Source organism: Chanodichthys erythropterus, chromosome 2, assembly GCF_024489055.1.
Source record: "Chanodichthys erythropterus isolate Z2021 chromosome 2, ASM2448905v1, whole genome shotgun sequence".
Lineage (NCBI taxonomy): Eukaryota > Metazoa > Chordata > Actinopteri > Cypriniformes > Xenocyprididae > Chanodichthys > Chanodichthys erythropterus.
In genome coordinates, this window is record NC_090222.1 from 13973843 (window position 1) to 13992164 (window position 18322).

At 38.4% G+C, this 18322-nt stretch overlaps 1 protein-coding gene across 1 annotated transcript in view; it reads left to right on the forward strand.

The window, feature by feature from the left end:
- The window catches only part of plekhg6 (pleckstrin homology domain containing, family G (with RhoGef domain) member 6), a 28250-nt gene that overhangs the window by 2274 nt on the left and 7654 nt on the right, over positions 1-18322 (forward strand). The window contains exons 3-13 of the mRNA XM_067398622.1: positions 511-642; positions 750-902; positions 2802-2897; positions 3143-3193; positions 3640-3789; positions 3917-4027; positions 5076-5225; positions 9913-10038; positions 10125-10244; positions 10332-10461; positions 13709-13824. Coding sequence (XP_067254723.1) covers positions 511-642; positions 750-902; positions 2802-2897; positions 3143-3193; positions 3640-3789; positions 3917-4027; positions 5076-5225; positions 9913-10038; positions 10125-10244; positions 10332-10461; positions 13709-13824 — 1335 coding nt within the window. The remainder of the gene's footprint in view (positions 1-510; positions 643-749; positions 903-2801; positions 2898-3142; positions 3194-3639; positions 3790-3916; positions 4028-5075; positions 5226-9912; positions 10039-10124; positions 10245-10331; positions 10462-13708; positions 13825-18322) is intronic.

Consider the following 18322-nt stretch of genomic DNA (forward strand, 5'->3'; position numbering starts at 1 on the left):
TCCATGCATGGAAATCAAACACTTGGACCTTGGAGTTGCTGGCACCCTCTGCTTCCCTTTTAGCTACAGGAACCTGGTGCCCTCAAACACAGATTCAGAAGTCTTTTTAATAAAACACAACTTTTAACTGCTTTCATTCTGCAACATAGTGGTACTTGCATTTAGAAGTTTAGAGAAAGTGAAGGCCAAGAATGGTAACCCATACTTGGAATTTGTCCTGTGCATTTTATCCAAGTAAGTGCACACACATTAGGAGCAGTGAAGACACACAGCAAACTGTGGAGCAATGGGCAGCCATTTTTGCAAGCTTTAGGTGCCTTGCTCAAGGGTGTCTCAGTCATTTACTGCCGGTATTGAGAATCAAACCTGCAATCTTCGGGTTACCAGTCTGACTCTCTAACCATTAGGCCACAACTTTTCCCTGCGTGAATCCCGGTCATGGAATAACATTTGTATGTGTATTCAGGGCTATGAGGAATGCCATGTCACATATCAATTTTGCATTGTCAGAAAAAGAAGCAGAGGTCAGCTGTGGACTTTTCTACCGTGAGCAAGGGAACATCTGCCGGTATGAAGACCAGGGGTGCATTAAAGCAGGCACTTTTCAGCCAGGGAGTGTCTGACAAAAATGGCATATTGGAGGTACTTGATTTTTTGCCTAAACTGGGTACATGTTTATGCTGAAGGAGGCGCATTTTCCGTCTGCATGCTGTATTTTTTATTATATTTCTGTTATTTCTCTTTCTCAGGAACGATCTGGTGGTGTACAGGGGCAGGTGGATGCCCTGAAACAAGTCCTGGACTCTTTCATCATACCTGCTGACCTGAGGTGGACATGGGGGCAGGGAGGTACTGAAAAAACACTGGAAAAGAGCTGGACAGACCTAGTGCACTCTCATGAGGTATGGATGAATGGGAGAGACAGATAACTAGAGACAATTTGGAGAAAAAACAAATGACATTTGAAACGTCCAAAACCTGATATATTTCTATGCAGCTCCTAAAGGGACATGGTGATGGGAAAATTTTAGATACGAGGTAAAAAAAAAAAATTCAATGCTTTTGCGGTCTCTCCAACACACTCTCATAGCAATTCGTAACTATTTCGATGAATTGGTTGCTAATTTGTATGAATTTGTATGATCTCGTTTGTACTTTTCATATGATCTGCTTACGCTGCACTTTTGGTTACATATTTACGTATTCATGAATTTAGGTTTGGGGTTAGGAGTTTTTGTCTTAGTCACATTGTATGAATTATTACAAAATTACCACCTAGAGAAGAAGTTACGTTTTCTCATGAGATCGAGTTGTTTATAGCAAAACTTTTGGGTTCCAAGAGAAACTTTGTTCATTGCAAAACTTAAAGCTGCTGTCTGTAACTTTTTTTGGTTAAAAATTAAACAAAAACAATTTTTGAGCAAGTACATCAGCCAGTGTTCAAACCTATCTTCTTACCTTAGCCAAATTCACAACAGTAAGCTTTGAATAATGTATTCTAGTTCGGGTGGTAGCCTACTGGTGGGTTTCCGAGCATGCCTCCGTTAGTCTTTGCGTCATTATGTCACATCTGTTTAAATGAAGAAGGAGTCCCAGCTAGTAGGCTATATGGCAGGTGATGGATCATTTATAGCCTGTTCTCACAGCAGCTGCAATAATTAAACTTATCATTTTGATGGCGGGTTGTAATCCAGAAAGATCCAAATGACAATCATTAGAGACAACTGGAGATTCACCCTTAGTCAAAAGCAAAAGACTTCGGACTGCTGAGTGGCTATAGAAATTGAAATCTACAGGTAATGCTAATACACACTAAACACACTGTCACGCAATGCTGATGTCGTTAAGATTAACAATTTGAGAACAAAGTATAATAATAATAATAATTTGCATGTTTTGACGTGATCCGAGCTAAGTGATTGGTAGATTTAATCACCGGCAGCTTGAGTTAATGTATTTTTTCTTAGTTGGTCAGAACAAAAGTGGCTGACATGTTACTTACTTGTTCAGATGACATTTTCTGGTGAAAATTATTATTTTGGTCACACTTCCAAGACGTTGAGACTCCAAAGTACAGTATCCACACGATGTGGTGACTGACAGCAAACGCTAGATTCATCCGCGCTGAGGAGCCGTGCCGACGCACAACCCACGTAAAGATAATTCCGCAAATAACTGCAATTGCGGGATTCAAAAAGAGATGGAGACAAAGAGGCAAAACGTATGGACTGCAGCTTTAAGGTCATTCATTATTACGAAATTCCGACTTGTATTTATGTCCTCGTAAAACTCCGAACTTGTAAACTCAGGATTTGAGTTGCTGTACCACCTGACCGCTGCAGATACATTTTGGAACTTGATTAATTATGCTGCATTCTATTTACCTCGGAAGAGGGATGTCGTAGCTGGGAATGACTTCACACTTGAGTTGACTGTGTTTCAGAAAACTAAGATGGATATGCGTCCGGGCAAACCTTTACCTTTATCGTACAAACACTGTCGTGACTCTGACTAAAGGCAGGCGTTCCAGTTAAAAGTTCTAACTGGGAACTAGGAATTTCCCTCTTCCAAGGACAAATGGAATCCACCATTAAATAATTGAAAGGCATAATGTTTGCAAAGCAGGTTTGATTGGTGATATCTGCGAAAATCATGCTCAATAAGCAATCAATAATCAAAATCAATTTTGATTTCAAGTTAATATAGTGTAGTGGATAAAAACATGAGTGGGCAGAACAGAGAAGACAACAGAAGTATGTTTATTATTAATGACGTCTCTATTTCTTTCTGTCTCTATGTAGTTTATGTCAAAAAACCAGCGACACCAGCAGGAGGCGCTGTGGGAGCTTCTTAATACTGAGCTTAACTACATCAACAAACTCACTATTGCCAAAGATGTATGTCATAACATTACAGATATTTTATTATTTTATTGATTTATTACAGTTTATTTGTTCAGATATAGACAATTGATTCACAGTAACAACATTAATCAAAAAAGTGCAGATATCCTTTAACAAATTGGATATTCATGCTTTTTAATTTTTTTATATATATATATATAAATATATATAAATGATGCATGCTATGTACCATACATTTGCTCAAGTTTTGGCTAATGCACATCCTCATTTCTGCACAGTTCGTTCTGGCAGCACTGTCACACTGTCATGGATATGGATTCCTTCAGGAAGTATGTGCATCTCGTCTCATCTTTCACATATGCATGAAACCTCTTTCTTTTGAATTGACCTTCTAGAGTTACATACTCAGCATATTTAAAGAGCAGTCAGACTGTCTGCATAAGCATGACGGAAGTGTGGTCAAATAATGTGCCGTTCACTATCATTTGTCTGAGATCACTCGTTCTGTTCATTGAATATAATCTGGAGCATTACCGGTGATGTCACAAATGGAAACATTTTGTGCGGACAAGATGGAAAATTATTTTTCTCTGTCGTAGTAGAGTGTGTGGGCGACAGCACATGTCTGTGGCAATCATCTGTATCAATTAATCTTTTTCCATTTCCATTCTATCTTTCTTTCTTTCTTTCTTTCTTTCTTTCTTTCTTTCTTTCTTTCTTTCTTTCTTTCTTTCTTTCTTTCTTTCTTTCTTTCTTTCTTTCTTTCTTTCTTTAGGTCAGCCCCACAATGCTCTTTTCCAATCTTCCTTCTATCCTTGATGCACACCGACTCTTTTGGCATGAAGTGATGTATCCAATGTTACAACAAGTCCGTCTAACTGGACGTCCTTTTGACCCCCTGAAACTTGAGGCAGGATGTTTGCAGGTATGATAAATATGTTGTTTGTTAAATTATAAGCAATAAAGCTAAAAACATTTAGCTCTACATTTGCCATACCTTCTCTAAATTCCCCCCCCCCCTCTCTTTCGCCTTCATTTTTCATTTCTTCCAGTTTCCTGACCGTTTTCCTGCATACTTTGAATACTGTTGGGAAGAGGAGAGAAATGTGGAGTTTGCACGCAGACAGCTTGACACAAACCCACAATTTCACACATATCTTACGGTACTGTAAATAATATTCATATGTTAAAAGCAAAGAATTATTCTATTGAAAAAAAATGATAACACAAAAAAAAAGCAAGTGTTCGCTTCAAGCTGAACACACCTAATGTTTTTGAATGAATCAGTTGAATGAATGATTCAATGACTCATTCATGGCTTAATGCAGAAAGGGTTACTGAAAAATGTCCGAAATGTGCAAACAATTAATCACACTAATCAAGGTCTATACTAGAAACCTCCAGGCAGAGGTATTGAAGCAAGTTGGAGCTAAACTCTGCAGGGCAGTGGCCCTCCAGGACCTGGTTTGAACACCCCTTATTTAGCCAATCGATTTGAGTTGTGTTTAATGTTAATGTGTACAATGCTGTGTTTTTCAGTTAATTTCAATGAGATTTAATGGATCTTAAAGGTGCACAAATGCGTAGAACATGTTTGAAAAACAAATTAAGGAAACTTGATAATAGCTTAAGCGGAAAAAACGTAATTTCTTTATCTGAAGCTAAATTAAGGCTGGAAAAAATATTAAATATAGACATATGAAATGGGTGGAGAGGTGTGAATTTGTTTTCCACATTTCGAACGAACTCTTTACCCACCAAGTTCCCCTGTCAATGTTTTTTGCACCAGTGGACAGTATGCAGAGTAAGCAGGTTAGAAATGACTGTACGATCGCCTGCCTTCATGGTGGTTTGACTGTAGTGGTTGATTATGGGGGTGAGCTGTTTCCTGAAGGGTACATAGTAGAAGCAACTGCACATTAAGCCCTAAAATTAATTAATATTATCTTTAATTGACTAATTGTACAGTTAAATGCAAGCCAAAATACAGAATGTCAAAGAACAGAACTGCACCACACTGTTAATGTTAACGTGCTAATCTGTGATTTGATCATTTAGGCAAAAAAAGAGAGAAAAAGGTATAAATTCAGATGCACAATTCATACCACAGATGCACAAAAGCCATAGATTAAAATCAAATTTGTTTATGCATGAAGATAAATGCATGCATGCATGATGTTACTGATTTTCTTGATATAATTTGTTTCGCAGTGGGTGGAGAATCATCCGCAATGTGGGCGAATGAGATTGGGCGACATGCAGGCCAAACCTCACCAGAGAATAACAAAGTACCCTCTTTTGCTGAAAGCTGTTCAGAAGACCACACAAAACCTCCCCACCCAAAATGCACTTGAGAGAATGGTGAGACTGTGACACAATGTTGATGAATCACATAATATACTGTAAATTTCATTTGTATTGTGTAACCTCTTGTAGGTGTAATATAATAAAAACAGCATTAAATAATGTTTTTACTGGTAAAAAAAATATTGCTATTTATGTAGACATAATATTATCTGGAAATATTTTTTTAATTAATTTCAAATCAAATTTATTAGTATAGTGCTTTCACAAAAAATAGGCCCTATTGGTCTAAACCAATACTTTCACAGACCCCTAGCACTACATTGAGCCCACTGGGGATCCTCAGAAAACACTTATATAAATTATGATATATTGTTGCTTTCGGGTGTATCTCTATTTTTTTTTTTTTTTTTCATAAATCATCACTATCAGTCACCATTTACATCTGTCTGTGGGTTTCGCAAATATCTAACCAATGAAAAGTATTAAGTAGAGCTTGTGACTAAACGCTGTAACTCATAACTCCACCCCACCTCTATCGTGAATGAAGTGCTGTAGGTAGTTTGGACCATCTCTGCTTGTTCCCTTTTGAAGTGGAACTCCACAGTGCTTCTGGATTGACGCTATGTGGAATGGCATCAACGAGACCAGTGTCTAAAACCATACCATCATATGCCATATAACATATACCATCATATACCATCATAACAATTTAACTAATGACAGTCCATGACATCATTCCCGGAGTGCCCGTGAGTATAAGAGGGCACCTGCAATATACGCCATCAGTGTTTTTGTCTTCGGCCCTGTCCCAAATGGCACCCCAAACATTCGTGGTCTTCCTAAGAGTCTGCACTTTCATGATGTATAATGCCGCTTTGACTGTCAGGAAGAAGTCTGCCGTGTAGCTCGCACCAGTGCGGGCTCGGCAAAAGTGTGCATCGAGGCCATATATCGACTGCAAAGGGGTCACTTGTGAACACCCTTCTGAAACCTAAAATTGACAAATCGGACTTAACAGACACGTGCACGTGGCAGCCATTGTAAGTCCACAAGACCGAAAGTGCATATGAAGTGTGCTATTTGGGACAGGGCTTTCAGGAGCTGTTTGTTTGTATTAGCGTATAAAGACAACTATCATGGATAAGCACTCAAGCAAGTGTTTCTGGAAGTGTGTGCCTCTGTGTTCCAGGTTTTTGACTGAGGACACACATGACCTGTGCGACATATTTTTGGATGAGGAGCATGCACATTCAGATCTCTTGAGAACACAATGAGCAAGCTCTCTCCATGCTTGGCCCTATTCTCCAGGGATGTGGGACAAGCATCTGCACCCCGCGGCTTGGGCCCTGTGGTAGTTGAGGCACAGCGGAGACTGAAGTCGTGGGGAATGCAGGTCGAGCTGGCTGAGGAGTTCAAGAAATGTATGTTTCTCTTGCGCTCCTCTGACACTGGCTTGAGCGATCTGCTGGATCGGGATGTACTCTCTCTTGAGTCTTTGGATCCAGCAGATAGTATGCTGCTGGCACCATCCAGCCAGAATGAAGCAGATTTAGTTGATGAGGGCATAGATATCGCTTGCAGTGTGCCCTCTCAGCCTGCCAGCCCTGCATACGAGGAACTGCTGGAGGTAATGGCTTGCACCACAACTAGATTGGGTCTAGTTTGAGGGCACGAGAGACAGAAAACGTTCTTCTTGATGCACCGGTCTCGCCCTCAGAACTTTTCAGTACATCTGAAGAGGGTAGTCGGAAAGTTTAGAGAGGCGAGGGAGCGGTCGGTGCCTTTCAGGAAGTACTTCCTGCGCTGGTCTTAATCTTCACCTAAGACCTCTGGGGGACCTGGCCCATCACAGTCTGAGGACTGGCAGGACCAGAGGGAGATTGTGGCCAGTCTTTCTCCTCCTTCCAGGAGTGGAGCAAAGAGGATGCGAGATGCTAGGAGGAAGAAACAAGATCTGAGGGAAGTGATCGAATTGAATCGCTGAGGAGAAATAACATCTCACATCCTTCCCAATAGGGTGTGTGTTGGGAACAGGTTGGTTGTACTAAGTGCTTACATCAGGCCCTAAGGCAGGACTGATGATGTAAATGGTGTGCTTTGATTATTTTACGATCTGCCCTCTAATAGGTATGGCACAGAACTTGAGGGTAGAGCTAAGTAGCGATTTTGCTTTGATCCTGGTAGCGGACAACGCTAATGAGTCAAGGATGTTTGCTGGGGGGCATCCCTCCTTGTTCATCACTATGACTAGTGCTGCTTGAATCAAGCATAGGCTGTAGCAGGCTGGGTCCTAGATAACTGTGTTAAGAGGGTTGAGCTGGCTCCTCCACAAATATGTGGTCTTTAAGTAGGATAGCTGCCCAGTTATGGTGAATGGAAGGTTGCAGCTAGCACTTAGCAGGCTCCCCTTGTTAGGCTGTTCTTCAGGGTTGAGTGCTGAGTACAACCCTCCCCCACTGTTGGGGTCTTAAAGTAGTGTCCCGTTGGAGCCTTAACCAATCCCTTAGAACCTAACAAGTACAGGTAATTTGCCTTATAGTATTCCTTCTTGTTAGTCTTGGGATCCTAGATGAGTCCAGGCAGGGTGTGAGCGCTTTTCCTTGATTGTTCATTGGTGATAAGAGCTGAAGATTCCCTGCCGCTCCCTAGAGGTTGGAGACAGTTCTATGTTACAAGAATGGTGAATAATTATTATAGATGTGACCGCTGTAAATGCTCCCCCTGTAGGAAGTGGTAGGCCAAGGACACAGTTTAAAGATCTCCATGAGCTAGTATTCCTGATGAGCTGTGTCATGCAAGAGAAATTGATGTAGCTAAACCTCCCACAAGGAAGGGAGGAAGGCTGTAAAGACTTTGCATGGCACAGCTAATGAAGCAGGGATTCCTCAGCATGGCAGAGTGGGTATTTGTTCCCCATAGCATCAATCCAGATGCAGTGTTCTGAGTCACTTTGAAAGGGAACGTCTCAGTTTACAACTGTAACCCTGGTTCCCTGAGAAGGGGAACAAGACACTGCGTTAATGTTTTATCTATTTGAGAAGGGGAGAAGAGTGTCCTAAGCCTTGTTTCCACCTGGTATTGAGATTAAAAGTGCTTTGGTTGATCAAATCACAAGTGGAGAACACTAAATACAGGTGTAAACGAGGTGTAAAACGTTTTGAGCTTGTCCACATTCTTGCACTTCCAGATGTAGTCAAAAACCGCTTTTTTTTTATAGTGGAAACGCTAATGTGGTTGAATACATTCAAACAGCTACTAAAGACCATCTACTCTCCGCCTACTGACTTGATGCAAAAACATGATGGAAAGCGCGCTAGCCAGATGGGATTCAAACTTTGTCGGCTGAAGACCCAAGTTTGGTTTGAAGACGAAAAATATACCAACCACAATGTTCTCACCATTCCTTATTTCTAACACACACACTCACCATGTTTGACCGGTCTTGCAGCAATCAGAGAAGAAACGAAAGCTGCTGCTCTCCATATATTTTTCTTTTGTCTCTGGGCAAGTTCATATGTAGATTGCACAATGAAATTTTGCCTATTAGATCAAACGATCTGAGGTTGAAAGTGGACAAGAGAGACGGATCAAAATACCAGGTGTAAATGGGTATGTGTCCCCCTCGTCCACTTGTGATCCGATCAACCAATACACATCTTAATGTCCTTAGTCAAGCATTTATTGTTGAGTTATAGCCAATGCTATAACTCTGAACTGAACTAAACACAGGGCTTAAATACTGTACACAATGAACTGAGGAGCTAATTAACACGACACACCTGGTCATACCTGAACTCAAACTCTAATCAAATCAGACACCTTGGAAACAAACAGGCAAAGGACAGAACAAATTAACAGAACAAGAAAACCATCTTGATAATGATAATAGCATTAGTAATAATTATAGTATTACCAAACTTGATAATAGTAAACATAGCTAACCATAGTAAACTTTAGAACCTGTAAGTTGCTAAAAACGTAATACACTTACTACCTCAGATGCGACCGTTCTAATGATGGACAAATATATGTCTGAAATTATCTGTAATTCGCTTGTCAAAAACCCTGTAACTCCATTTCAGCCTGATTTTGGTAAAATGTTATTTAATATGACACTTACAAGAGTCTGACCACCTATGAAGCCACAATACTAACTTGCAGTGTTTACTTATTTTTCAAACGTACATGTTTTTTCCCTTTTCTCAAAAGTTGGAGATGCAAGGTTTCCGTCTGACAGCGACAATACAAAACTGCATGTCTACTGAGTTCAAAAGAGACCACATTTACAATCTGAGATGGAAAATATAATATTTGAATTTTCATGATTATAGAACATGATTAGAACACTAAAATATATAAGAATATATTATGCATTGAAAACACTTGCTCTTGCAATTCAAGTTCAACCAAAAAGGGGACAAATAAAATACAAAAGAATTGTTTTAAATTCTACATTTTATTTAATGATAATAATAATAATGGAATACAATAAAATAGAAACACTTTTAGTTGTTGGTATTAATAATCTAATATATATTATATGTGAAATATTCCACCACTAAAAAATATGAGAAAATTCAAACTCTTGAACTGCATCGCCTTTGTTATCATTCTTGTAATCTCTGTCTCTCTCGCTCTCTTGAATATGAATATGCCTGCAGAGTCTTTATTCTATCATTGAAGTTAAAGATAAAGATCTGCACATTGTTTTTCTCACTCACAATCTTTCTTTCTCTTGTAGTTGAACAGTGTGAGTAATTTTCTGGAATCTATCAATGACTATTTGCACCGGAAACAAGCCCTTTCTGATGCTGCTCAAAGGATAGAGGGATACAAGATAGAAGGTCTGAGTGAAGAAATAGACAAGGTAAACAAAAGATACAGTGTTTGTACATCATTTGCTTTAAAAAAAAAAAAAAAAAAAAAAGCCTAACAGAGAGATCTCACCCACAGCATGTTCGTGAGTTGTGCTGCTTTGATTTGACAAGCCCAATGAGGGGGGTTGGACCAAATGTCATACGGACACTATTACTGGAAGAAACTCTGAAGGTCAAAACAAGAAAGGGCAGTAAGGCAAGTGACAAGACTAAAATGATTGTGACATATTAATGTTTATTGTACTGGCCTCAGAATTTCAACATTAATTTCTGGTTATGTTAGGAGCTTGTGGTCCTGCTCTTCAATGATGTGTTGTTGATGACCAAAATGCAGAAGAAATCAGACAAGCTGAAGGTAGTGCGCCCCCCTCTGCCTCTGGAGAGAATACACTGCATTGAGCTCAAAGATGGCTGTGAGTGTGAAAACCACTTCCTATATATAAAACAGTCCCATAACAATCCTTACCTCATTAGAAACAGTTCACCTTAGTATGAAAGCGCAGATACACCCAATGCACATAGGCCATATTTTCATGCCCTGATCACAGTATTGTAGTTTTAATATGCCAAAATAAAACTTAACTTATGATAATGATGCAGATGCAGATGCAGTGTAAGAAAAAAATGTAAAAAACTGAAAAGGTACAGGTAATTTTCTGCCAGGACATAGTTTACATACATTTAACTTCAAAGTTGGCATGAAACTGAAGATTCAATAGTCTTTCCTTCCCTATTGTGACGTATATTCGAACAAAATGGCTTCTTGAACAAGAAAAAAATGTAGGGCGGGACTTATTTTGTCCATCAGGAATTGATTGGATCGTTGGATGGTTGTGGTTTGTTATTGGTCAATCTCCTGTGAGTGACAAGTTGTCCTCATGCCAGTAAAAACATCATCAGAGAAGAGAAGAGATGTCACTGCAAGAGAGAGAGTTATTTTGAGTAGAGGGTAAAATATAAGTGTGAATAGATAAATCATTTATTATAAATACTGCAATATTCCACAAAAATAAGAATTGTCAATTTGATTTAATGGTGACTTTAAAACATGCAAAGCATAAATCAAATTACAGGTAAAACACCTGGAAAACCAATACAGAAAATTTCTTTATATTAAAATAGTATATTGGGCCTTATACATTTACACTATATTGGTGCATATCATATACAGTGGGGTCCAAATGTATGAGACCACATTCAAAATCTGGAATTTAATTTCAAATTTCATTTGATTTTTAAATACAGAAATAACCTTATAGTTTTAGGACTGTAAATCATTTTAAAAACTAAATGTTTAGGATTGCTAAGCAAATAAGCAAATTTGTGACATTGATCACTCAAACTCCTACAAAAGGTCACGCTTTTGTTTCCACTGACAAACAAGATGCTCTTTTGGACCATCTTTTATCATGGTGGTTTTGCACAAACTTCATGTTGCTGTCACTAATACTAAGAAAGTTTTACATTCATGTTAATATTTTAAATATACTCTTCACTCATTTTGTTCTGTTAATACTATAATTTGAAAAAAAAATTAAAATGAAACAAAGCAACAAAAAAAAAACATTATATGAACAACAACAACAACAGAAAAATAAAATAGAAAAATGAAACATTTTCTCTAGTGGCCAGACATATTGGACCCCACTGTATGAAGCATATCATCATATATTGATGCACTTTTTATATCATTTACAGTTATGGTCAGAATTATTGTCACCGTTGGTAAATATGATTAAAGATGACTGTAAAAATAAATCTGCATTGTTTATCCTTTTGATCTTTAATTCATAAAATTAGCAAATATCTAACCTTTCATTGAAGGAAAAGAATTGAAAGTGTGTGGGGTTCCAAAGATAGTCTTTATATAATGCCTGATGAGTTTGAAGAACACCAGACAAGAGATCAGAGGTCATTCCTTCATGCAGAATCTCTCCAGATCCTTCAGATTCCCAGCTCCATGTTGGTGCTTCTTCTCTTCAGTTCACTTCACTCATTTTCTTTAGGGTTCAGGTCAGGGGACTGAGATGGCCATGGCAGAAGCTTCATTTTGTGCTCAGAGACACATTTTTGTGTTGGTTTTGATGTTTGTTTTGGATCATTGTCCTGATAGAAGATCCAACCACGGCCCATTATAAGATTTCTAGCAGAAGCGGTCATGTTTTGATTTTTTTATCTGTTAGTATTTGATAGAATCCATGATACCATCTATCTGATGTCCAGGACCTCCAGCAGAAAAATAGGCCCACAACATTAAAGATCCAGCAGTATATTTAACCGTGGACATGGGGTAATTTTTATCCATGTGTGCACCAAACCCATCTGGTGGGTTTGCTGCCAAAAAGCTCAATTTTTAGTTTCATCTGACCATAGAAACCGGTCCTGTTTGAAGTTCCAGTCTTGTCTGACAACTGTAGAGGATTTTTCTTGAAACCCTCCCAAACAACTTGTGGGGATGTAGGTGCTTTTGATAATTATTTTTAAGCTTTCTGGGACTCATGACTCAACTAATTTCTGCAATTCTCCAGCTGTGATCCTTAGAGAGTCTTTGTTCACTCAAACTTTCCTTCTCACCATGCATTAGGACGATTTAGACACACGTCCTCTTCCAGGCAGATTTGTAACATCTTTAGTTGATTGGAACTTCTTAATTATTGCCCTGATGGTGGAAATGGGGATTTTCAATGCTTTAGCTATTTTCTTACTGACACTTTCTATTTTGTGAAGCTCAACAATCTTTTGCTGCACATCAGAACTATATTCTTTGGTTTTACTCATTGTGATGAATGATCAAGGGAATTTGGCCTTTGTGTTTCCTCATGTTTATACTCCTGTGGAACAGGAAGTCATGGCTGGACAATTTCATGTTCATGATCACCCTGGTGTGCTAAAAAAATGTAAATATGAATGGGAATATACTTCACAGATATTTTACCCATAAAAAATTCAGGGGTGCCAATAATTGTGGCCAACGTGTTTTGGAGAAAAACATTTATTTCATAATGTGATTTTCCCCCCACTTTTAATTCTTTTCCTTCAATGAAAGGTTAGATTTTTGCTTATTTTATGAATTAAAGATCAAAAGGATAAACAATGCAGATTTATTTTTACAGTCATCTTTGATTATATTTACCAAGGGTGCCAATAATTCTGACCACAACTGTATATTAAGAACCAAAAGGGAAAAGATACATAAAAAAAACATAAAATACTACAAATACTACAACCTAAAAGCCTTTAGCAAAGCACAAAGACACATGGAAAATGCCATACATTGAGTTCTGTTTTATAACATTTAGTATGCCATATTTTTAGTATTTAGTATGGCTCAGTATGGCATATTACTTGATAAGCTGGTTTTTAATTGGGCTCTTTGAATCAGAGAATGACAATGACAGAGAATGAAGGTGTGTCAAAGACCTGTTCATGCACGTCCTGGTATTTGTCAAAAAACATTCATTATAATTACGCAATTGTGACTTCAAACATGCAAATTACCTGAACCTGAAATCTGTATATTTGGTGCACATTATAACCTCAAGGAAAAATAACTGGAACTTCAAGTTGTAATATTTTTCAGTAAATATTTAATATAGGATACTACACTCATTCTTACGCTATTTGTATTTCTCCCGTGTGGTGTTTTGCTCTGTCTGGTAGATTCGTTTGTGCTGGTGGAGGTTGGTGATCTAGGTTGTGCCGGTAGTGTGAACTTCCTGTCCACATCTAGTCCAGACAGCTGCACGTTATGGGTGTCTGCTCTGCATGAGACTCAGGTACTGCATTCCTCTCCCAGCAAACACACTCAATTTGAAACACCAGTGTGGCAGGGTGTACAAGCCAAACCCTGAAAAACTGTCATTTCTTATTTCAAAATGAATGCATACTTTCTACTTTTGGTACTTTCCATGAATAGGACATAAAATGGGGCTGGAAAATCTTAAAATAAGAAGTCATTTTTTTTCTTTTGAACAAATTCGGAAAATGCTGATCATTGACCTCAAGAGATGCGAAAATTTATTTAAATGACATTTAGGAGTTTTATTTTCCATTTATTTTATCAGGTTTTTTGTTTATTTTAAAAGTTCCAAGGAAGTTTCTAACAATAAAACAAAATAATAAATAATAATAAAAAAAAAAAATCTAAATTAAAGGTACACTATGTAACTTTTGGCCATCTAGTGGTTAAAAACAAAACTGCATGCATTTTGCAGAAGAACATTTTTTTGGTTGTGCTTCGGCTCTGCGTGACTCTTCACAATAGATAATGGTTTACAATGAATTCTGTTATAGAGCTACATATGGCAGTTTATCTGTTCATTATTACACAGCTCTGTGGAATACTTGATTCTGATTGGTCAATCATGCCATCCAGCGGTATGTTAGTCCCCGATAACAACCACTGAAAACAGATAACACAGGCTCATCCGGGTTTCTGAAGTCAGTTTCATGTGTAATTATTTACTTATGTGGCAAATAGCCGTGTAATAACAGGTCCTGACAGGTTTAAAATATAAACTCTAATAATAGTTCACTTTGAAATGAAAATTAGCTCAAGCTTTACTCACCCTCAAGCCATCCTAGGTGTATATGACTTTCTTCTTTCTGATGAACATAATCACAGAAATATTAATAAATATCCTGATGCATCCAAGCTTTATAATGGCAGTGATAGGGATCAATGAGTATGAGCTAAAGAAAGTGCTTCCATCCTCATCCATCCATCATAAAGATGTGCTCCACACGGCTCCGGGGGGTTAATAAAGGCCTTCTAAAGCCAAGCGATAGGTTTGTGTAAAAAAATATCCATGTTTAAACAAGTTATGAAGTAAAATATGCTGCTTCCGCCAGACCGCCTTCCATATTTAAGTTACAAAGAAAGTGTAAACTGGCATCACGTAAGTTACATGTTTTCCGTAAGTTGAATAGGGAAGGCATAGGACGTAGCGTAAGCTTTGTTAACTGCAAGAGTTTTACAGTTTCTGCATACATTGAATCGGCTCATGCGGAAGCTAAATACTCCTGCTGTATTTTACTTCATAATTTGTTAAATAAGGATATTTTTTACACAAATGCATCGCTTCGCTTCAGAAGGCCTTTATTAACCCCTGGAGCTGTGTGGAATGGGTTTATGATGCATGGATGCATTTTTTTCAGCTCATACTCATTGATCCCTATCACTGCCATTATAGCTTGGATGCGTCAGGATATTTATTAATATTTCTGCGATTATGTTCATCAGAAAGAAGAAAGTCATATACACCTATCATATCATATGATTTAAGGGTGAGTAAAGCTTGGGCTAATTTTCATTTCAAAGTGAACTAACCCTCTAGCATAGTGAATCAGGGTAAGACAAAAACACATTTTGGAAGCAGTATTGATGATGTATTGATTCATAATTTATAATTGTTAATTTAAAAATAAAAAAAAGTTACATAGTGTACCTTAAAAAAAAATAATAAACTACACCAGAATGTGTAACAGGGTTCAGAGTAATAGGGCCTACATTAAAGGGATAGTTCACCCAAAAATGAAACTTCTGTCATCATTTACTCACCCTCAAGTTGTTCCACACCTTTATGAATTTGTTTGTTCTGCTGAACACAAAGGAAGATATTTTGAAGAATGTCAGAAACCAAGCAGATCTCGCCCCCATTGACTACTATAGTAGGAAAAAAATACTATGGCTTTCAATGGGGGGCGAAATGTACTCGGTTACTGACATTCTCAGTTACTAACATTCAGGGGGAGCAAATGATGACAGAATTTTCATTTCGGGGTGAACTATCCCTTTAATTAAGTAACAGAGCTGAAAGTAGCAGGGTTGCAGTCAACATTACAATTTTTGTGCTGAAATTAAGAAAAAGTAAATATTATTTACTTTTATTCACTCCATGTTTTAAAAAGTTTAAAATGACATACAAAAAAGAAAATAATAATAATAATGTACTTGGGGAAAATCATGCAGTAAATGTACAGTGGTTACGGAAAGTATTCAGACCCCCTTAAATTTTTCACTCTTTGTTATATTGCAGCCATTTGCTAAAATCATTTAAGTTCATTTTTTTAATGTACACACAGCACCCCATATTGACAGAAAAACACAGAATTGTTGACATTTTTGCAGATTTATTAAAAAAAAGAAAAACTGAAATATCACATGGTCCTAAGTATTCAGACCCTTTGCTGTGACACTCATATATTTAACTCAGGTGCTGTCCATTTCTTCTGATCATCCTTGAGATGGTTCTACACCTTCATTTGAGTCCAGCTGTGTTTGATTATACTGATTGGACTTGATTAGGAAAGCCACACACCTGTCTATATAAGACCTTACAGCTCACAGTGCATGTCAGAGCAAATGAGAATCATGAGGTCAAAGGAACTGCCTGAAGAGCTCAAATACAGAATTGTGGCAAGGCACAGATCTGGCCAAGGTTACAAAAAATTTTCTGCTGCACTTAAGGTTCCTAAGAGCACAGTGGCCTCCATAATCCTTAAATGGAAGACGTTTGGGACAACCATAACCCTTCCTAGAGCTGGCCGTCCGTCCAAACTGAGCTATCGGGGGAGAAGAGCCTTGGTGAGAGAGGTAAAGAAGAACCCAAAGATCACTGTGGCTGAGCTCCAGAGATGCAGTCGGGAGATGGGAGAAAGTTGTAGAAAGTCCACCATCACTGCAGCCCTCCACCAGTCGGGGTTTATGGCAGAGTGGCCCGACGGAAGCCTCTACTCAGTGCAAGACACATGAAAGCCCATATGGAGTTTGCTAAAAAACACCTGAAGGACTCCAAGATGGTGAGAAATAAGATTCTCTGGTCTGATGAGACCAAGATAGAACTTTTTGGCCTTAATTCTAAGCGGTATGTGTGGAGAAAACCAGGCACTGCTCATCACCTGTCCAATACAGTCCCAACAGTGAAGCATGGTGGTGGCAGCATCATGCTGTGGGGGTGTTTTTCAGCTGCAGGGACAGGACGACTGGTGCAATCGAGGGAAAGATGAATGCGGCCAAGTACAGGGATATCCTGGACGAAAACCTTCTCCAGAGTGCTCAGGACCTCAGACTGGGCCGAAGGTTTACCTTCCAACAAGACAATGACCCTAAGCACACAGCTAAAATAACGAAGGAGGGGCTTCACAACAACTCCGTGACTGTTCTTGAATGGCCCAGCCAGAGCCCTGACTTAAACCCAATTGAGCATCTCTGGAGAGACCTAAAAATGGCTGTCCACCAATGTTTACCATCCAACCTGACAGAACTGGAGAGGATCTACAAGGAGCAATGGCAGAGGATCCCCAAATCCAGGTGTGAAAAACTTGTTGCATCTTTCCCCAAAAGACTCATGGCTGTATTAGATCAAAAGAGTGCTTCTACTAAATACTGAGCAAAGGGTCTGAATACTTAGGACCATGTGATATTTCAGTTTTTCTTTTTTAATAAATCTGCAAAAATGTCAACAATTCTGTGTTTTTCTGTCAATATGGGGTGCTGTGTGTACATTAATGAGGAAAAAAATGAACTTAAATGATTTTAGCAAATGGCTGCAATATAACAAAGTGAAAAATTTAAGGGGGTCTGAATACTTTCCTTACCCACTGTATAACGTGTGTATAATGTGGTAAACAGGTATGTGTTTATATTTTTGAAAATTACAATTAATTCATTTGTGTCGCTAATGCTTTTTTTTTTTTTTTTTTTTATAAAGGTGCAATATGTAAGAATTTTGCAGTAAAATATCCAAAAACCACTAGGCCAGTGTTATATATTTTGTTCACTTGAGTAATTACAATATCCCAAATGTTTGCAAATATTTGTAAATCGTGAGAAAAATGCAATTTTAACCAAGGCTCCGGGAAGTGTGAGGAGTCGCCTGTCAATTGTGTCATACCCGCGTTACCCTCGGTTTCCGAGACAAGGGAACAACTGTTCTGATATATTTATAGACAGAAAACTATTTGTTGTTATATAGCTCGACATGTTTAGTCTTATTGTTTAAATCTAATTTTCTCTCCGCTGCTCACGAGGCATGTGTTGCGCAACAGTGGCCTTGTTCAGCTCCCACAACACTCAGTCCTGCTCTGCTTCATACTACAGTAACGTTAATAATCCCATCCATGAACATGATTTCTTCCTGAGTCCTGTCCCGATTATTTTCCACCGGCTGTGACCACATGTCCCAAGATTCCGCGCTCAAACTTGCCGTCATCAAGCTACGCCTTTGTTTTGAATAGGCCTCTAGCGACCTCTAGCGGACAGAAGATCTTATA